A 22,336-nucleotide genomic window follows, 5' to 3' on the forward strand; every position below is an offset into this window, starting at 1 on the left:
AAGACCTGTGAGCCTTTGTAGCCCATCTTCAGGAAGTCAAACGCTCTCTGCAGGCCCTTTACAGGATACTTAATAAGGTGGTAGGGAGGAAATCAGTTGTTTATGCTTTCTGCCAGATGTTTACACGGCATAATGCAGTGGAGTGTAGACATGGAGTAGATTGTAGCAAAGGTGCATCTAATCAAATATTTTAGCAGACAAAAATCAATAGTAATGCTTAGGGAAGATAATAAGGGACAGAATAAGCATACAATGATGATTTCCCCAAATACTCTTCTAGCCTCTAGTAAATTGAGGCTTGAAAACTTTCTGTACTAGAAGTGCTCTCTTGGGAGGGTAGCTTTGAATGAGATAGGTTGTTTCCTGGAAACAGCAGAGTTGGACTAGCCGTCACCCTTTGGAGAAAGGATACCTTAACTTGAGGTGGTATAAGGGTTCTCTGCTCCTACTGAAGGTTTCTGCTTTTGTTGTGGGAATGGCTCCAAAGTGCACGTGGAGTTTTGTGTGCTTCTCTGGCTTTCTGGCCCAAAGTGTTAAGAAATTTGTACTTGTTTCATACAAGAAATTTGTGCTTGTTTAATATAAGAAATTTGTGCTTTTTTACTTTAATAGTAATACTCTAAAATGTGGTGGTTCAGCTAGCTAACTTGTTAGCATCTAACTGTCCTGGCAGTAGAGGTGAAACCTCCAAGAGAGGGTTGGATGGATGGATGGGTTTGTGAACCGTTAGAGCTGTGCCAAGAGGAGCTATTCTAATTCATGAATCGAGAGTCATGAGCTGTGCTCATCTATCCTAGACAACTTTGCAAACTTCTCTGTGAATTAGCTTGTAGACAGCATCATGCTGGCATGGCTATATTATTTCTGTCATCTGAATTATGTTGTGGAGAGCTAACTCTAGACAACCCTGCAATATCTCAAGCAGAAATAGCTATTGTTTTGACCTGTAGTGGTTCTAATTACCTACCTCAAAATTACACTTAAAAGTTTGTTTGTTTGTTTGTTTGTTTTTTTAAACTTCCACTCTTCTGGAGTTGCTGTCGCTCTTCTGCTGCAGTGAAGCACAAAAGAGAAACACTGTTAGCTGTTAAGACGAAAAAGTCAATGCAAAATTTCAGGGGGGTGTTCAGGGTAGGCTGCTTTCATTGCATCTATGGTGCACTGCAACAGGTCAGAGATGGAGGCAGCTGAGTTAGTCACCAGAAGCTTGCTTTCTTGTGTGAAATACCTAACTCTAGTGCATAACTGTATGCTGGCTATACTAGGCCTCTCTTCCTCAGAATATATTGCTTTAGAAATCACCAGCAAATTGTCACTGAGATTCGTAATTCTAATTCCTCTTTTTTCTTGCCTTTTAAGTCGTCTCCTTTGCAAGTAATGGGCAACTTTCTTTTGGCATGTCTTACCCATTACAACTGTTGTTTCCATTTGACAAACTGAAGCTGCAGAGATAATTTCATCCTGAGATAAAGGGATAAAATTTCAGATAAGAGGAACTGAAAAGAGCTGTGCATATTATTCATATCAAACAAATTTTAGTTCTGTGGGTCTAAATCCATTTAAAATAAAAGCTGGATGCTGCATATATTTGTGGACTAAGAAGGAAGGAAGGAATAATGAGCAGCATAGATTTTTTTTTTTTTTTTTTTCATTTCCTTCTGCTACTGAGGTGTTTTCTTCTGGTGAAGATAATGTCTTTGAAATGCATGTTTTTTAGAGGACAGGAAAGAACTGCTTGCTTTCTCATCTAAACAGCAATTGCCATCACTTTACACTGTTGCAGAAATACCAGTAAGGAACCTGTGGGTTCCTACAATTTAAGTAGCACTGTGCTTTTCGGTAAGGCTGATCCTGAAGTTGAGGATATCTAACATATCCCTTCACCAGCACAAAGCCTGCAAGGTGCTAGCATCTCTTCATCTAAGAGGTGCACATTTATCAGAACCCTTGGGTCTCTGGTTTAGATTATTTATTTATTTGTGAGGCCATCATGTTGGACATCTCAAAATATTTTTAGTGTGACTGCCTTAGGCAAATAAAGCAAACTGGGGGAGTAAACCAAAGAGGAAAAAAAAATGTTGGGGAAACAGGTGTCCTTGATATTGAGAGAGTTTCTGTGAAGGAGAGAAGACACTGCAATATGTTTAAATAAATAAAACCCTTCATCTTGTTTTTACTTAGGTGACAGAGAAATGGTGAATAAGAGTGGAAACATTCACCTAGGTTTATATTTAACTTACAATCTCATTTCTTTTACGATGACTAAGGCTCCTCAGGGTTTTGAAGAAGACTCAAAGTCAGGAGATTAATTGGGAGAGGAAAATTGTAATTGTGGTAACTGTGCTGAAATAAGCAGATAGAAGTGTTCTCTGGAAGAAAGCGTTCTTGAGTGAAAATTATATCCATAAAACACAGGTTATGTGTATTTTGCTTCTTGTGTATCACATGTGAATGGTATAGGATGTATTCGCTGTGAAGTATAGGAGTGAAATGCAGAAGCTATGCAAGCGGTTCAGTAAGTAAACAGCAATTTTGTATGGGAACTCTTACATACTCCAGGGGAATGCAGGTGAGGGGGAGTGCTGCTATGCTGAGATGTGATAAATAAGAAGTGTTGAGATTGGTGTGTTGTGCTGAAGAGATTCTAGTAGATGCACCTAGCGCAGGGGAGTTGCCTCTCTGATGCGCTAGAGCAGAGGCTGCAGGGCACAGCGCTAGCCCAGTGTTTATGCTTCTGTTCTCTCTTTGAAAAATAAAGATCGCATTTTCCTACCTCTTGTTGATGTGGCTTTGAAATGCATAAGACTATGTAGGTCTAAAGTGTTGCCAAATTTCACACTGAAGATTTTTTTTAAAAAATTTCTTTTTCTTTTTTTGTAGGTTTATAAAATTTCCCCCACATTTGCTTTCTTGGTGACATCAGGTCCTTTTGTTTACACGGCAGTAGCTGTCATAAATGTGCTTGTGAACAGCAGTCTTCTTTGTGGTGAGACTCCCATGATCCTCTCACTGCATCCTTCTTTCACTGTGCCAGATAACAGATTCCAAGTTCAGACAGGTGAGTTCTTCCTGACACGAAGAGGAGCAGATGTAGCTTCATACTGATTCACACTTCTTCACTTGTGATTAAGTATGCAAGGTCGAGTCAAAACCCTATGTTCTACTGCTGTGAATCTTAATTCTTGGTTGTTAGTGAAACACTTGCTGGATCCGTGGTTGAGAGATGATAAATTGTAAATGGTTAACCCTATCGTTCCATGATTTTTCAGGAAAATTTTTTTGGCACGTTGCAAAATAGCTGTGCTCTCTTTCTTGCTTCAAAAGGTGAGAAGAGAAAAAAATTTCTCTGAAACATTTACTCATAAAATGACAGTGCAGCTACTTTATAATGCTTGAGTCAAGTTTCAAATTATGTTTACCTTAAAAGCTACTTTTTAGAATTCTCATAGTGTAGGAGAATTGGTGAGCAGGAGGATTGATTGCTCATGTGTAATGTGAGGAGGAGGATTGCTCATGTAGTATTCAGCTTTCCATGGCTGCTGTATGGCAGTATTTTACGTGAAGTCCATGACTACTAATAAACTAAAGTAAAATATTACCCATGTAATAGATTTTGAGAGTCAGTGGTATAATTTAAAATAATCTTCAGGCACTATTTGCATAACAAAACCACCTGCCTGGTCGGTTGACTGCGTAATGAGGTAGTGACAGGGATTGAGTATATAGGCAGAGAGTTAATGAATGTCAAGCATGGTGCTTTTGTTCAGGTATGTTTCGTGTTGTTTCTGCTCTGTTAATAACTGTATCGTAAGACATCACTTCTTTAATTGTGCAGATGTGATGTCTTTTTCCACTGCTTAACATGGTTATATAGACAGTAGACATATTTTCTGTTCTTGAACCTTGTATAACATTGCTATTAGGGTCTGTAACCTAATCATAGCATTTCTTTGGGTAAGACTAGATCAGGAAATCCACAGATGTGCATGTAGTTAAGGTCTGTGTGCCTGCTCACATTCCTCTACACTCTCTCTCTCTCCCCTGTGCTCTTTCTTTCTCCCCTGTGAAAGACTTTAAGGTGTATGTATCTAGATTTAAAAGATTGTGTGCTAATTAAGTGTTTTGAAAGTGTTAGACTGATACTAATGTGTATTAATGGACCCAATATGTGGTCCTTTAGACAAGCTAAATACTGTATTTCAGTCTACAAGAAAAAGAGATTTGTTGCTTTTTTCCTTAAGATTTTCATTGATCTGTTGAGTACTAAGGATTTCAGCATGGCTGATTCAGTGTTCAAGTCCTGTAAAATTAGCCACATGTATGTAGTGAAGGTCTGTCAGTATGCAAGAGGAAACAGTGGGTATTTTGTCACTAATATCTTTTGGTAATCTAATTACCACTGCAACAGATATTAATGAATAAAGAATTTACTGCACCAACCAAAATGTATTTCTACTGTATTTCTACCCAGTGTTTCACTAAATATGTCCTGAATTCCATGAAAAAGTGATAGCCTTGTGGATTCTCTTGCTCATTTTGTTCTCTCTCATAGAAGTACTTGTCTGTAGGAATAATGTGTACCCTTTGCCTTCAGTGCTTCAGTTTGTGCCTCGGAACGTGGATGTTGGGTTCTGCAACTTTAGCCGGCGCATTGAGAAAGGGCTGAAAATGGCATTCATGGAAGTGAGCAAACACCAGGAGTTCTACAACTTCACTGTGCAGGTAAGTTTTGTGTCTGTCCCTTTTCCTCCTCATCTTTGGTTGTCCTGTGTTTCATCCAGCCAGTAAAATGAGTTAGGTGTTCACTGGCTACCACTTGCCATCTAGATCATGTAGAACTATGAAGCTTTGTCATGAAGTCAGGATTTTTTTCCCCTACAAAATAATGTGGCACCACATATCTCTCTGGTTTCAAGCTTTTTGAAAAAATGATCCAAGATGATAATTTATATCCAAAAACATTATTCAATGTAATTGGGTTTATACTTTTTAATATAAAGGCTGCCCCAACCCTTATCAAAGTCATTCCCATCAGATTTTACTATTACAGAGTAGGGTGTAGTTAGAACGTTTTTGTTGGAAGACAACTTTCAGGTCTCATTGTCACTCAGGGGATCCTATTAGGGAATATAGGACTTCGATGCACTCTGCCATTATGTGAGCAAACATGCTAGTTGCTTCTGAGGTCTAGAAATACTTAGAGCAGTATATGATGTCCATGGCAGCTGCTACTGGAACTTCACGCATGAGATGTATTACATATGTGCTGGGTACTGAATCACATAGCAGAGCTTAAAACTCCCTGGAAAGTCAGTAATTCAACTTAATGAGACCAACTCCCTCTTCTGTCTGAATTCTTAAATTTAATCTAGCTTTGTTATAATACCAAAATTAATAAAAATTTTATCGTGTTATTTAACCGGCACTATAAATGCCCACCTGTGGTACCCTAAAATAAAATGGTAGCGGGAAAAATGGCATGAACTTTATAGTACCTAAAGTGTAGTACTTATAGTAAAGTGCTCAGAACTGTACAACTGAATGACACAACGTGACTGCATAGACCGAAGACAGAACACGCAAAACAATTTCTTGGACTATCAGCTTAGCAAACTTTTATTTTAAATACTTCCTTACTGTCTGGAAGAGGTTTGTCTACATGACCACAGTTGCTGTGTACATTGGTGCCAAAATAAGGCTTCTAACCAGTGGTAGGGTCTGGGCGTGCATGGTGCAGGAGGTTTTGACCAAGAGAATATGCATTTTCAGAATGTTTCTTTAACATGGTCTCTTCCCGTCTGTTCCACGCAGTTTGGTCTTCATCTAAGATTTCTTTATCGGTAGATTTATTTTGCTGACTGTCTCTCTAGGTGGGTTTTTTCATAATTTTCTGGACTGTAGCTTTCAGATCATTCTGGATTGTGATTGACCTTAAAGGATAACTCTTCGAAGAGGATTTCACATGTAACTTTGCCTCTTCTGAGACTCAGCAGGCTGAATCAATATGGAATAGATGTTCCTTTGTTTTGATGTGAACTGCCCCCCCTTCATATTAGGAAAAAAAAATTGTCAAGGAAGGGATGGAAATGCCAGTGATTTGGTTTTGCTGACCCTGCTTCAATCTTGTCTTTTCAGATACTGAATGTAACTCTGAGCAGGCCCGGGGTAGCATTTCGGCAAGGCCCCGTGAGCATTGTTTTTGCCATCCGAGATAGATACGGTTTTCTAAATGGGTCTGAAGTCAGTGAGCAGCTAAGAAACTTGTCCGTGGTGGAATTCAGCTTCTATCTGGGCTTTCCTGTGCAGCAAATTGCTGAACGTGAGTACTTGCTGTTTGCCAAGACTGCAAAATACTTTTTTTAGTATTTTTTCCTTGCTACAGTTTTGAAGTAATTTTGTGCATAAACGATAATGCAGCTTCAAGTACCTAACTTGTATCATGAATTCTGCAGAGCAAATCCATACCACACTCTGCTCACATCCTGTGTATCACTGTTACAGCAACTTATTGCTTTTGTCATCATCCTTTCCTTTTGCGCTGGGCCAGTTGTGCTTAACCTGGCTTCATTAGTCCGTTGGTCTTAGTCCAGATTTTTAAAAAAAAAAAAAAAAAAAGTCACTTTGAGCAATATTGCTGTGAAGTACATTCCAAGGTGTGTCTCTGTGGTTATGTCTACAGGGGCCTTTGCTGCTTCTCAGTAGGGTTTATGACCTTGGGCTTTGCGTTGCACTTAACTGTGGCTCTGACTTCTAGAAAGCCTGGGACACTGGCAACATAAGCTTGTATTTGCCCATATAGTCTGTCTGGGTTATCTGTTAGTCAGCAGCAGTGCTTTTCTGAGTAGTCTGTTACCTTTTAAGGTATTACCTTTTAAGCATATCTCTCGCTTCTTATGTACAACTTGCATTGCAAGTCATTTTTTCCAGTTCTTGGCCATCCTAAACTTAGATTAATGGGATCTGCCTGCACAGAAGAGTTTTCTTGATGCTCAGCCTTGACAACTTATGTTTGGTTAGATTTTTCAGATGACCTCAGTCTCATAAATAAGCCAAGTTTCTAAACTCAACAATTAACCTAATTACACTAGTGGATTGTTCATGACAGAAATGACTCATGAACATAAGCAAGATCATGAGAGAACAGTACTTGCCTTTCCCCCCTTGTGGGTGTTACTGTTAGCTCAGTCCATTAATTCCCCTTTTCTCTATCTCACTGTGCTGTCCAATGCAGATTTTTAATTTTTGGAGTTATTTTTGTGAGCTATATAGGTGCGTAACATCAGACACAGTGATTCTTGCTATACAGTTAAACGTCTAGTGGAAAATCAGGCCTAATGGCATCTGCTTGTTCATTATACAGCTGTGCAATAGTATGTCAATGAAGATACTGTAAAGAGATTGATTGTCTACAGAAGTTGTTCTCTATAGCCCCTTTAAATCTGTATCAGATGACTGCACAGGAGACTTTCCCAATGACTAGAAGTAGTTTAAACGTACTAATTTTTTGAAAATGCTTGTTTTCATTTTTCAGCATTTTTGAACCCTCTGCTCCCATAGTCAATTAAAAAATGTACAAGGTGGTTGACTCATTTCCTTTAAACATTTCTGCTCTTATTTGGTCTCACACAGACTGTACCTGTGTAGTGGTAGCTGTATTTAATTGAGCCAGGACCAAAAGCCTTGAGAATCCCTGTCCATAGATGACTAGCATTTCTTTTGTTCCTTGTGAGGCCACAGAACTTCTCAGGGTGCGGGCTGTGGTCTTTATCTCTCACTGAATTCAGATTAAATGTTGCTCTTGCCTTGATTGCTTGAAAGACATTTCTCTTTACTCTGTGTGTTCTCTTTTGCACCTTTGCTCTAGAGTTTATCACTTTTAGTCTCTTGGGTAACATTTTTGGTGTCATGGGGCTTTTTTTTCCTATGATGTATGCACATCTGGTCCTACAGTTTTTAGTTTTGTCCATATATTCTGGAATGATACTTGTAGTGAATTTGCAGGTTGCCCCTTGCTGAGAATCCATCTTCTGGATTGTGCGATGGAGCTACAGTGCAATTAAATGATAACAGAATTTCTACCAAGGCAGATATATCCTGAAAGACAGGCTGGTCATAGGGGAAAAACATTCCTATTAAACATGCATGTACACTGTTCTCCTTATTTTCCTTTCCTGATGGTACTTAGGAAATTTGAAGGTAATTTCTTTAGTGCTTATAGTGTTATCCCTATGCTTATAATGCCTAGCCAGTGGGTCTGATTCTTGACCGATGGCAGTGGAGCTCTGTGATAGCTCAAATGTTAATGAGAAAGCTGTGCAAAGTAGAATGAGTGAAGAGGTCAGGCAGTGCCTTTGGAAAAAGGTCCCACTAGGATTTCTCCTCTTTTCCTGACTACTCTGAGGATTTGCAATGAAGTCATGTAGTTGTTGGCTGTTATGGCCTGGCAAATTTAGCCTCTGTTAGTACAGTGGCATGTCCCAGCCTGTGGGTGAGATATTTCTATAACTTTCTTTCCAAAGCTTCAGGAATTGTTTGTTCCCGTTGGCAATCCTACGCAAGCATGCCAACAGTGTGGTAGTTTCATTCCTGCAAATTCCAGCACAGGCCTCTAGACTTCAAACACAAAATAATTATTCTTCCTCCCCTCAAATCCACCAAATCTTCCAAACACTACTGAACCTCAAATCCTCAATCCTCCCTTAGTGTAGGAAGGCAGAGTATCTCATCAGTGGTGACTAAGTCCATCGTGATACACAGTTTATTCCCAGATTCTTATATTTGGAGCTCTTGAAAAATGCTATTGCTTTGGTGCACATCCCTGGTAGTGGGAATGATGGCAGCCAAACAAGCCATGTATACACCCTTGCCTTCAATGACCCTACCTAACTGCTGCCATAGTTTATTGAATCAGTGTTGCCAACAGAGCAGATCACTTGCCTCAGAGATCTTAGCCAGAGTTTGTTGGTGGTGGTGTTTCTTAGTTTGTTTGACAGAGAAATTTTGAAGACTACCTTCAAATTTGTCTAGACTGAATTTTCAAAACTTTTAATTTTGAATTAAAATAAATAAAATACATGCAATAAATCAAACTAGAATAAGTATATTAAATTTCAATTTAGTAATTCAGAATTTTTAGGAAACATGAGATCTTCCCAAAGTTTGCAATGTAGAAAACATGAGGTTTTGGTGGATATGGTGCCCTAAATCAAAGAGCATCTTGTCAGCATTTGACTTGCATGTTGCTAGAGGAACTCATATTTACTGTAGATTGAGTCTACTGCAGGACAGCTCATGTTCATTTGAACTTGTCTGGTTTGGTCTCAATAGTGCTTGGCACATTTGTAGTCACTGTTTTGGGACACCAGACATGGTGACATTTGATAAGTCAGCAAAGTGGGAACACAGTTTCTCAGCTTACTAGAGCTATGGGTCTGTCAGCAAGCACAATAATGAATGTAGCTCATGCGCTTTTATAAGCAAGGCAATCACACTCGGTTATTTTTAGCCGTTTCTACAGTTTCTTCCACTGTTGCTGTGACTGTATTTTGAGCCAAAGGATTTTAGATCTTCAGTATTCAGAGCCAGAAATTATGTCCAAAGGCTCAGCAGCGTTGGGCAGATCCTTCTTGAGACATCTTATTCAGCATTCTGTTGAGGATGACCAACAGCCAGATCCTCAAAGCTACTTTGGCAGGAAGATGCCTAAATATTTTTGTTTTCTAGGCCCTGAACTCTCTGCTTTAATGCTGTCCCTCAGTTTACAGAGGAGTTGTAGCAGGGAAGGTCTTGTGAAGATCTTCCTTAGGTAGCTGCTTTGCTCTGTGCAAATTAATATGCAACCCTCTGCTTTTCAATGTGAATTTTGGGGGGAATTTTGGATATTTATATATTTACATATAAACAATGTATGTATGTTATTGTTTATATGTAAATACGAAATGTTCCTTGCCATACTGTTCTATGCCATTTGTGCCTTAGTTATCAGGCGTGGTAACAGTTAATACTCTTGGTGGTGACTTTTTTTTCCCCCTGAGGGCTCTGTATATGATTTTGTAAGTTTTATAGTCTGCATCTGAAGAAAAAGAACTGATTTGTAGGTGAGCTGAGCTGTCAGGGAGTTGAACTTGATTCAAACTGAGGAAAAGCTACTTGTATAATATCACTGTATCTCAACACTGTTAAGTGAAGTGAGAGCTTGCCTTCGATATCCCAAATATGAGCCTTGTTTGAAGGAATGTATTTGCTCCCTGCTGCTTGTTCACTTCACATTGCCTTTCACACACAGCCCTTCCACTGGATTTTTCACGACTAATAGGTACTGTTTATACTTTTAACTGTGTGGGTTGTCCCTGTGCAGTACGTCATTAACAACAGAATTTTTTGTCAGCTTTTTCCACTCATTTAGAGTCAGGGTCAGTAGTGAAAGTTGTTAGTTTGACAGAACGGACTGTTCTCTGCAGGAATAGGGCTGTTGGAGTCGTCAAGCCTGGAAACTTCCAGACTTTTTTCTTTTCCCTACAGACTTCTAGGTGACTTCAGCAACATGCTTACATTCAAATGTTCAGTTTATACCTTCCTGCATGCTTGTTTTGCGTTGTCCACCTTAGATCTCACATTTTAGGTTGTAAATTGGTTAGATGGTCATGAACTACATGTCAGCAGAAAGAAAACCTAGTCTCATCACGGTTTTTGGGTGCTAGTTCATTAAAAACAATAGGAAAGAATATATTTGGTATCTCTTTATGGCTGGAAGATTTCTCTGAGGATAGGCAAAGGCTAGCTGTGGACTAGATGAGGAATATTTGCCTTCATGAACTTACCGCCAATAAATCTCTTTGGTTTTATTATGGCTTTAAATAGAGAGAGTTGCCTTGGGACCTGCTATTTTTTTTAGTGCCATAAGTAGCACTTTGATGGGTGGCATCTATTTCAGATATCTTGCAGATGTTGCAGGGCCAATAGGCTAATACGAAATCGTATGATACAGCCCAAAGACTGGAGAAATGATTGCTAATTTTTAACTGTGTGGATTTTGGATCAGACTTTTAACAGATACAGTGTGTTACTATTGCCTGCACCCCAATATTTGCATGGAATCTTATTTTTCAGTTGATGCCTTCTCATTCCAAATATTGCATTCCCTCCATGCTTTCTATTACTGTTCCTCCATTTACCAGAAATAAGAACAATCAATATGGTAGTGGTTCTATCCTGCATGGTCCCACACGTGTCTCTATGAGAGAGAGGGTCGGAGAGATCCTTGTTGGAGCATCTGGCGAAGGCCATGTTGCCTGAGTGGTGTGCTTCAGATTGCCGTCAAGAGGTTTCTGGGTGACTAGGTGACCCTTTGCCTTTTCAGTCAGCATTGAATCAATGCTGTTACGCAGTATGGTGCTTCAGGGCTGTGTGTTAAAATCTTCTAGTGATGATAGCATCTCCTTCATTAATGAATCTATAGTCATTAGCAGACCAGCTGCAATCTAACTAATAATTGCATTTTGTCTATCCAACTTCCCCCTCAGAATAACAATCACTGTGCTGTTTTTAATCATTAGTTCCAGGGGGCATTAGGAATCTTGCAAATAGGATCTTGCTGCAGTGCTGAGACTCCAGCTGAGTTCAGGATCTGGCCACGGCGAGACGCTTCAGTGACCTGTGGAATAAGAGTTGGAGCCTGGATTTTCTGACTTCTGATCATGGTCTCAATTGCAGAAGTGTCCATCATTTCATGCATTCTTCGTCAGGTTTTAGAACCCAGATTTAGTTGCCAATGATCACAGCACCTCTCCCTTTTCAATTTCAAGATTTTCTCCTCAAGTTGTTTTATTTTTAAATTTCATTAATTCCGTGAAAAGTTTAAGTGAATAGTCATCCAGCAATTTGCATGAATTAAATCATTTTCAAGTACTAATTAGAAAAAGTGTGAAGAGCACATTAAGTATTGAGGCAAAACATGATTTTGCTTTAAAGGAAGAAAAAACTCACAACTGCCAGCAGTTCAAAGTTTTATGGTCATTGGAAGGTTTTTGATTTTCTTATCTTGCTCTTTCCATGCTTTGGAAAAACAACAGATGCAGTTCAGTTTATGCTTTTTTGTTCAGGTTGTATCTCTAAATTGAAGTAAACAGTTGCATGACCAGAGTAAGTAGAACTCCAATGTAAAAGCTACGATCAGAAGAATGGTGTATCAGGATGCCAAAAATAAATGTGTTTGTTTAAATGGACTGTGAGGTGCTTTTTGTGTGTCTGAGAGTTTTGGAAATTTGATGCATCTCGGTCAGTCTATAGAGGTCTTATGTTTCCTGTTCAGCATAAAGGACAATATTCTGATAGCCTTCCAAATAGTAAGTCATAAAGTGCCTCCCACCTAGTTCTCTTGAGGCTAGTGGTGCTGCTATTGAGACAAAGGTGGAATAAAAAAATTTTCATTTTTTTTCCATGGGACTATTTATAAATCTATGAAAATAAAAGGTACAACGTAGCTAGTAATTCTTTTGCTCTTGCCTTAAAAAAAAATTTGTAAGTTTTTTAAGGGGCAAAAGCATCAGTTTTTAGGTACACTGACAGAGGTCAGCTACTCTACAAATTATTGCATAACTAAATTAGAAAAATGGTAATTTTCTGTTTCTCCGAAACATGCAATAGTGGCAAACTATTCTACAACTGAAGGCAGGACATCTTTACTCTAAACTGATCTAGCACGGACCAGGTCATTTAATTGTTATGTGCTGCATTCTTTCCGTCCATGAAATGGTTTAAAAATTAACCTTTGTATAGTGCTTAACAAACTGCATCTGGATTAAATATTTTGAGAAAGTTAAGACCCTTCCTTTTTCTTACTGCCATAGCGAAGCTTAAGACTTCCCTTGAGGAAACTGTTGGCCCAGCCCCCATCTTCATTTCTTTCCCAACATGTCTTTACTGCTCTCCAGTGGAAACCTTGGGAAAAATCTTATCCCTACTGAAGTCAGTGGAAATAGACTTTATTTCCTTCACTGGGGCAAGGATTTCACTCTGGAGCGAGCTTTTTTGGAAGAATTGAGAAATTAAGAAAGCTTGGAGCCACCAAGCCAAACACAAGCCATGAGATTTGTCTACAGCAATGTTTCTATATGCATTTATTTGTGATTTTTGTAAAAAAAAAAAAAATAAAATTATCAAGATGGTGTTTTTTAAATGCTTCCCCCTGCACAAGTCTGGAACACAAATCAGATATATTTAGTTTTCTGCTTTACATTTAGTGTTTGTATGTAGTTTCTGCTTTAGAGAAGGTCTTATTTTCATTCTGAGACACTCATGAGTTGCCTTGCTGCCCTTTGAGCAAAAGTCTGATCCTGCAGCTAGCTCAGTAAAAGTCACAATTCAGACAGTGAGCTTTTAAATTTCTAGGAGCAATGACCTCGGTACAGCAGCTTGAAATCTTTCAGGTAATAAATCTGACTGCTTCAGTTAGGTTCTTTTTGTTCAGAGATGAACTGGGGAGTGTATGTTCGGAGCACTTTCCTTGCCGTTGTGTCTGCATAGCCTCAGGAGTAGTAATACATCTGTGTAAATAAGATGCTTACTGACAGTATAAATTATGAAGCGGCTTCTTTTCTTGTGTATGTTGTTGAGAATACTGTTCTTACGGATGTTTTTCCTCCATTCTGTTTTTCCCTCAGCCTTTCATTATCCTAAGCTTAATGTGTCTCAGTTGATGAAATCTTCCTGGGTGAAAACAGGTACGTATCGTCTCTCTGAGTAAGTAAGAGCGCAATTATTTTTGTTAGTAGGGTAACTTGCCTACATAAATAAAGATAGCTTAGGGGTGCTGCATTTTTATGAGGTAATAACGTGCCTGAGCTGAATAAATTCTAAAGGCAAAGGCCTAGTGACCTGGAATATCTGGGAAATGTAATTCCTAGGTCTAGAATGAACTACTGCAATTCCTTGATAATGCACACAAAGTAGTTTTTGTCTATAAAGCAGTTCCTTCTTAGTGAGACAACTTACACTGTCAGGCCTAAAGTGTCTACTCTGCATGCTGTCAATATACCACATTGATTTTTAGGTTTTTATTTTAAGAGAAAATTAAAATTTTATTTGTGTGGCACTTTCTACCAAAACATGCCAGGAATAAAACAGAATGAAAACAGATACATTCCGGGTACATGAAAGAGTTTCATCACGTTCCATTGATCTCTTCCAATTCATTCACAGCAGATCCCTCTCATGCAAGTCTTCTGGATGTTTTATTCTATAATTTGCAGATACGGTTGAGCTGTCACATTTAGATGCTCAAAGGCTGTTGAGGTTGCCTGCACGCTGTAGGTCCTACCTGCTTCTTTTAAGCAGAAAGCCTGAACAGTGACCAGGCTATGCCTAGTAAACTTGCTGTTAGGGTGCAGATGCCCCACTGGATACAATTCTGTCTTCCCACAACATTTCCACCAGTAGTATAGACTTACTCTTTTTTCAGGTATCCCTGTCTCCTCTCACCACTGACCCAGTTTACTTTCTAAGCAGGAATTGCAACTTAATTTCTGAAGCCCACACAGTTTGTTTTAGAGAAGAAAAATGAAGAATTTCAGATCACATTCAGTAACGTGAGAGAAGCTACATGTGTGTATCCCACATCCAATGTCATCCTTCCTTAGAGATTTATGTTGGCTTTTTTGGTCACACCCCCACCCTCTTTTGCTCAGCCTTAGGTTTGCTTTGTCCATTGTTGCTGGAAGTTTCCTTAGATCCTGCAGTAAGAAGAGGTTCTTCCAGCTCAGAAGTCATGTTCCTTTGGGTTTTTCTAAACTTCCAGACTGTAAGATTTTGAAAGCCAACTGCAGCACCATTTTTGCTGTAGAAGAATTTTTTGTAATCCCAGTTCTTGCAGGCAGCCTGGTAAAAGCTAGTAGACTTTGGCTGGGTCAGTCCTTTCAGTCTGTATATTGTATTGTAAGGGTAATGACGCATGACATAGGAAAATGGTAGAATTTATGCACGTAAAGATGAGGTTTTTAATATCACATTACCCAGATATATGTGCGTGTATCCCAACAGTCATAAAATGTTGGGATACACAGTGTTCTCTGTAGCTGTCCCTCTCAGTTGTAGAACACAGTTCATGCTATTAAGCGTAATTCATTGGTACTGAAATTCAATACACAGGCAAGAATGGTCTTCTACTTGCTGTATGTAATAGCCTTAGGCCATTGTCTATTTATTTTGCTATTTAATTCTGAGATACTTAGTCTGTGATTGAATTTAGAAGGCAGATGCTGTTGATGTCTGTGAGAAATCATGAAAATGTTTCCTTTTTCTGACATCTGCAGTGAAAATTTTTGAACGGAAAAAGTAGTTTTAATATTTTTGTTTTTAAAATTAAAACAAAATTGTATTTAATTGATTTGATCTAATTGGATGGGATTTTATTAAGCACCACACTTTAAAAAATAAACATGAAAACACTTACTGAAAAGGGGACTTTTAAAAAATATAAACGATTTTAGTGGAGAGCCTCAGGAATGAAACCTGAATTATTTTACTGCAGTCAGCGGTGAGTTGGTTTACTATCCTTTAGGGTTGTTTAATTAGGTCATTTGAATGACTCTCACTGCATTCACTCCACTTTTACTGGATGCCGTCTCGTTAGCAAAGGTCCACACTTTTTTCATGTTTTCCTATATGTTGTTCCTCAGGGATTCCTCTCAGCATTAGCTGTGCCCCAGTGACCCAGAGTAACTGGGGTTGGGAAGTGAAGTGGGCAGGGCTACTAACCAGTTTTTTTGTGCTATGATTGTCATACTTGTTAATCTTTGTCTTATCTAGGGAAGATGCGCTTGGAATACACAGCTTCATTCATGTGCTGCTGGTCTCCTATTTTTTCTCCTTGATTCTGAACCCTTGCCCTGCCCATCTCCACCTGTGTATCACTTCTGAACACAACATTTTGGCTGAAAGTAGTTGCAGCAGGCAATTTGGACTGAATTTTCTCTTTTATTTGTTTTTAAACAATTCATTGAATGCTCATAAGTTTATGCTTTTTTAGAATTGAAACTTTCTTCAGTATCCTGGGTCTGTCTAGACTGGCTGAGATTCCAAAAATGCCCTCTGCCCTATTTTTTTTATTTTTTAAAAATTTGTTTCTTTTAGCTTTTTCCCACCCAATGTCTTCCTTTCCAACACGTAACCTCCAGCTGAACTGGGCAGTATTTCCATATGAATACAGCTGCTCTTGAATTGTCCATGAGATGTCACAGGGTGACTCAAAGCTTGTAATTGCAGTTGCAGAAAAGACACTGCAAAGTTTTACTAATTCATTTGTGTTCTTGGGTTACTTTCTCTGCAATGTAGTTCTCTTGGGTGTCGTCGACCAGCGAATTCAGGAGGAAGTGTTTCAGGCTGAGATGGAGCGGAAACTAGCTCACCTGTTAAACGAGGCTTTGGCCAGAGGGCGGATATGGAGACGAGCCAGTTTTGCAGGCAGCAACATTGTGCAGGTATTAAGAGCTCAAAGTCAGAGGAAGAAATAAAGGGGAACAAATTATTGACTAAGTTAATATTTTCTAGGTTTTGAGGTGAGAAAGATAACTCAAAAGCATGTATCATGTTTAGCTAGTTGATGATGCTTGTGTTTTGCATCTAAAATACGGTTCTTTTTGGATACCTTGTTGTCTTTAAGCTAAACATAACAAATGGAAACAACTGAGTATTTTAAATGGCTACAAAAAAAATTCTGATGGCTTCTTAAAAACTATATTGAAAGTTATTTTACCAACATCCTGTTTTAAAAACGTGCTATCTTGTCGGACTTACGTGAGGTGCCTAGCAAAAGGAGACAGGATGGTCATTGAGTCAAAAAAAGTACTCTGCTGGAACAGCTACTTCACAGTTCTCTGTGGTGTTTTGGTGGTGGTGTAGGAATATGAAATAGAATCATGTGCAGCCTGATGCAGCAGTAGAGTAGTATATTCTACCCCTTAATTGCTTATTTGTCACAGTACTCCTGGTCACAGGAATGGCTTTCAAGTAAGAATGATTAATCATGTCAAATTTTGCACACGTGGCAGCTTCTGCTATCTGGATTCCAGTGCTGCTTTATAGTTTTGTCACAGGTGGAATTATTCACATAATGTCCAGGAAGACTTGGATATTTAATTTTTAGTTTTAAATTCTCACGTGTTCTTTCTAGTCAGTTCAACCAACTGAAAGCCAAAATACTTTTTAATGCCTCATCTTCTCAAAAATTATTTTCCAGCTAGTTCATCGACAGTTGGTTTACTTCACAGATGCCCTTCTAGTAGTTCAGACCTATTATCTTTATTTAATTTAATCCTACAGTTTTTGCTACCACTTACATTTCCAGATGTTGGGATTTTCTTACTTTTGTTTTCCTGTCTCAGAAACATCTGTTTCAGTAATAGAGATTTTATTTTGTTTTTCTTCTGTGCAGCTTTGAATTGCTGTAAATAGATGTCTGCTTCAGGTCTTCTATTCCCAACACCTCTTATTGCACTTTGTTCTTTACGCCTCAGTCCCCCCTTTGCATATAAAGTAAACAAATATTCCTTATGTTGCTAGCAAAGATATCACAGCCTATAAAATGTGTACGTGTAGATTACGGTTTTACTATTTTACATAATAAAGCTCAGGTAATTTATCTTTGCATGCACAAAATTACAAGCAGGTCCTTCCTCACTAAAGAACAGTATTTCTGAAAGTGAAAATAGTGTTTTTCTTATGACTTTGTACTACTTACTGGGACATAAGATGAGGTCTGCAGCTTATGTTCCAAACAGCAGTGCTGCTCATTTATGCCACTTAATTAGTGCAAAGAGTCTGCAAACTGCTGTCTTTGGGCAGTGGAGGATTCTCTTAGTTACGGTCAACACATCATACCATCGCACATAACACAGGGCTCCTCCGGGTGCTCACAGCCAATGCTGTTAGAAAGGGTTAGCAGTGTAATAAAGGAGATGTGGAAAAAGGAAGGCTGAAGAAGATACCTTGCTGCTAGGTGTCTGTGATAGGTGTCCTGCTTTCCTGCACGAGAATGATAGGTACCATCAGGTACTATAGCTTCTTGGTAGCTTGCTTTGGCAGGATGTTCAGGTGTGTAGTAGGTGAGACAGCCTTAGAGGCTATTGTGTGCAGCTGAAGTGATGTACCTGCTAGTGGGCTCCTGAGTGGAGGATGATTTCTTTCAAGGATGCTCCCACATCAGTTGAGGATCTGGTCCATAGTCGTTTTTAGTTTTACTGCTGCTAATTCTATTCCTCATAGCTAAGTTTATAATCTGTGTTTGAAGTGTGTTGTATATATACATCTGTTTGTGTCTTCAGGAAAAGCTATTAATGTTCTTCGTGCCTTATATTCAGATTTTTCCATACATATTTCTTGCACACAAACCAGTGACTTCTAGGATAGTGAAAGTAAGAACAGAAGCTGCCAGTAACACTGAAGTGTTGGATGCTTTTATTAGCAGGATATGCATAGATCCATGAAAGACTAGACACATATTTCACTTGCACTGAGCCCATATAGACCCGAGCTTTTCCTGAGGTGAAAGATATTTATAGTGTATTGAAATGTGACATTTCTAAGCTCTGTGGAAAATTAGGACTGTGGGTCAGAAGGTGAAGCAATTATTTGTGAATGTTACTGCAGGCATATTAGTTTCCTTTCACATACTAAGAAAATAGAAGTGATACCTTGTGAGGTTTAGATTTCATTTCTAAAGGCATGTGTTAGGATCTAAGAATGTTAAAAAGTACTCTTTAAATCTAGACACGTTGAATAAGAGCTTTGGACTACCTAGGGTGCCCAAATAGCATTGCTTTCCCCTCCTGTTTGCCTATCTGTGCTGTTAACAGGTGGCTCTCCATGATAAAAGAAGAAAAAAAGCCTATAACCATTACGTAAAAAAAAAAAAAACCCTCTGAAGCCTTACACCTGACTGTAATACATGAGATAGTTCCATTCGTTTTTGTGTAATGCTCATATTAATGTTTCACAGAGCAAGTCATATATTTTTTTAATATGTGTCTGCTGTTGCTTCAAATTTAAGGCACATGTTTAATGCGGTTTGCATTGCATCTGCAGAGGCTAGGCCCTGTGCTATATTTTGTCAATAGTTTACCGTAATAACTCAATTCTCATTAATTTTTTTTAGGAATTAAATGGCTTAATTGTAGTTTAAAAATACACCAGGAGCTAATAAAAAAATAATTTTCCTTCATTTCAGCATGCTTGGTCTTTTGAACCTAATAGAAAGCGAAAAGGTGATTCTACTAAGTGACAAAAAGAACGATGTTCTGATTTAAAGAGCACGTTAAGCAGCACTGTAGTTTTAATGTGTGTGAGAAAGTAGTATCTATGAGGGGACGTAACGACTGAATTGAGCTTTTCATTAAGGCAGAGGTTCATTCTCTGGGTTTTCTACTGACAGCTTGTCTCTCTCCTGAGTGTGTAATCTGCGTAAAGGCCCAGTCTTGCTGGGAGTTTTTTAGGTTGTTTTAAATAGAGCCTTTGGGGACTGCTGCTGCCTCACCTTTTCCTCAGAGGCATTTCAGCCCTCCGACGGCCACCCCGGGCAGAGACCGGCCCCTCCGTCAGGTTGCCCACAGTCTGTTCCTACCTCTGTTTTGGCAAGCCAGTTTCTTGGCTGGCCAAGCCTCTGCAAGCCAGCAGAGGAAATTTCCTTAGTGTTGCCTTCAGTGCCCTGGCCCCCTCAGTTCACTTACCAGTCTCCCCAGCTCAGCGCAAGGAGGGTCTGCCAAAGCGGGTATGTGTCTGGTGCTATGATAACAAGTGCTGCCCTGTCCAGCCCCAGCCGGAGCACTTCAGGAGGCAGCTGGCTGCCTGCAAGCTGCACTGCCATTTCCCGTCCTGACAGGTTCCTGTGAGAGCTTTCTCAGACCCCGGGCAGGTTACGTGCGATGCCTGTTTCACACGTTTTGTTACGTTGTCTGCTGAACCGTTCAGACTGCAGTTACAGCTTGATTGAATTGCCTGGACACTAAAATTCTACTTTTAATAAGGCAGAAAGCAGAATCTTTTTTGATTGTTTTTTCTTCCTAGGGGATGAACGTAGTGGAAAAAAGGAACATAAACCTCATACATACATTTTGGAGATTGTGTGTATGCATGTTTGCTTGTTTCTAAGTAATGCTCATGCCTTAGAAAACCTGAAGCGGTTCACCCAACGATTCCTTACCCCTGACGGGGTTGCTGACTGGGACATCCCACTGGCTGACTGACACTCTGCAAATGCCTTGCGAGCTTGCCCACCACCTGGATTTCCCCGCTTTAAATTATGAACTAGATTTGGTTACCAAGGCAACTCTGTTCACTGACCTATGATACTCTCTTGAAAACACTTTTTAAATTAAATTTACTGACACCTGAACACAGTTAAGCCTTTACTCTGTGGAGGTTAAATGCACATCTAGTATCAACAAAGATGGTATCATTTATGTACACAGAAGTTGAATTAGTCTTTTCTTTTTTTTCTTTTTTTTTCTTTCATTTTCTGCCTCCCATGTATTGAAATTCTTGTATCTCTTCCTCCCTATGTCATCCCTTACTGCCAAAGTATAAATGTAAAATGCTTAAATGCTTACTTACACATGGGCCGCATTGCTGGATGCCTTGAAAGTATCATTTCTGCCTCTGCTTGCATTCTTAGCACTCTCAAGGACAAGAAACATCTCTAAAATATGAGACAAAACCAGTCTGAAGCTGCACAGAGAGTATAATTTGGAGCAAAATGGCACAAAACTTAGTATACAGAAACTGTGTAAAAAAAAATGGGCGAAGTGGCTTAATTCTATAAACAGACTTAAAAACAGTTCAGATCCCGTGTGCCATTTGCTGTGTTGCAGCAAACTCAGAGGTTAGTTTTAAATAAAAAAAGGTTTTTAGTGAACCAGGGTGACAGACATGAAAACTGAAGTACAGATACTGTCGCAATTGCTGAATTTACATACAAGTCTAGTTGTGTCTCATAGTCACCTCAAGAATACCCTGCTCAGCCATCAGCTTTCCCAGAATAGAAATCCATAACCATCTCTCCTTGGATTTTAAATTTTGTCTGCAGCTTCCCTCAGTATGGTGTGAGCACTCATTAAAATACTGTGTATTCAGAAAGAATTATTTCAGATAAAACTTATCTTAAAACAGTGAGCTTAGTTCATCAATGCCAGCCTGCACCTCCACCCTCTACTAATTTCTTCATGCTCGTTCCCTTGTTCTCTATACTGTGCCAAAATAGCTCCAGCTACTTCTTCCTATCTCTCCTCTGACTGTTCTCACCCATCCCTGTTCCTCAGCACAGGGAGCCATACACTGTTGTTTTTATTCTGTGTTAAAATTGTGTTGTTTCAGTTGTGGCAACTTGCACTGGAATCTGTCCCCTTCCCCTCTGCCCTTTCTAAAGGCAGCTATGGAGAAGTTTCTTTTTTAACCCATTCAGCCAGTTTCTGACTGTTACCCTGTATGTACAACACACATATAATTATAGTACTTTTAGGGTACTCCACAATGCCATAAAATGTGTGACAATTCAATTTAAGAATCTTCTAAATTTCTCTGATTCTGTAGCTTTGCTACACACAGAGGTTTCATGAAATCAAACGAAGGACCCATTGACTTTCAGTCCCATGTGGCCTTTCAACTCCTTTTTTCTCCATGTGATTTAAGTGCTACTTAGAAAGGGTTCATCCGTGCTGAAAGCAGATACCAGTCCATACACCCTGCTGCTCTGTGCACTGAGGCCAGGCTGTGGTGAAGGCAGCCCAGCTGAAGCAGAAATACAACGATGTGGGCATTTGTTAACTAATGATATATCTGGGTTCTGTGAAACCAGATTCAGCCTTAAAGCTGCTGAATATGTGTGTTGAAACCTTATTTATTGATACTCTTTTGTTACCTTCAGTCAGGGATCGGTTGCTCCTTAGCTGGTAGAAGAATGAATAGCGTTCAGGATGAGAACGGCATTGGTTAATGGGTCCTGTTAGCAGGTCTTGCTGTATTTCAGAAATCTGCACATTTTCCTCCTCTATTTGTAGGTGTTCTGTTTCTTACATCAAATGTGACTGATGTTGAACATTATTCTTTGCTTTCAGTTGATTTGGCCTAGACGACTTTTATGACAATTGTGCTTTCTTTTTTTTTTTCCTTTCTTCTTTTTTTTTTTTTTTTTTTTTTTATTCTATATCTTGCTGTTACCACTCCTGGGAAATACTTTTTTAGGACATGTTGAGTTGATGTCCCCAAAGACCAGAACATCATCTCTGTTGAGCCAGAATATCGCATTGCTTTCCTTCAACATGACTATTTTGTTGGAAACTAGTAAAGGAAA

General features: G+C 39.1%; 1 protein-coding gene across 3 annotated transcripts in view; it reads left to right on the forward strand.

Annotated features, from left to right (window-relative positions):
- Positions 1-22,336, forward strand: part of KIAA1549 (KIAA1549 ortholog) — a 152,098-nt gene that overhangs the window by 82,027 nt on the left and 47,735 nt on the right. For all 3 annotated transcript variants that reach the window (XM_076339853.1, XM_076339861.1, XM_076339870.1), the window contains exons 4-8: positions 2,881-3,058; positions 4,595-4,722; positions 6,136-6,319; positions 13,662-13,721; positions 16,330-16,475. In XM_076339853.1, coding sequence (XP_076195968.1) covers positions 2,881-3,058; positions 4,595-4,722; positions 6,136-6,319; positions 13,662-13,721; positions 16,330-16,475 — 696 coding nt within the window. The remainder of the gene's footprint in view (positions 1-2,880; positions 3,059-4,594; positions 4,723-6,135; positions 6,320-13,661; positions 13,722-16,329; positions 16,476-22,336) is intronic.

The sequence above is a fragment of the Aptenodytes patagonicus genome, chromosome 1, assembly GCF_965638725.1.
Source record: "Aptenodytes patagonicus chromosome 1, bAptPat1.pri.cur, whole genome shotgun sequence".
NCBI lineage: Eukaryota > Metazoa > Chordata > Aves > Sphenisciformes > Spheniscidae > Aptenodytes > Aptenodytes patagonicus.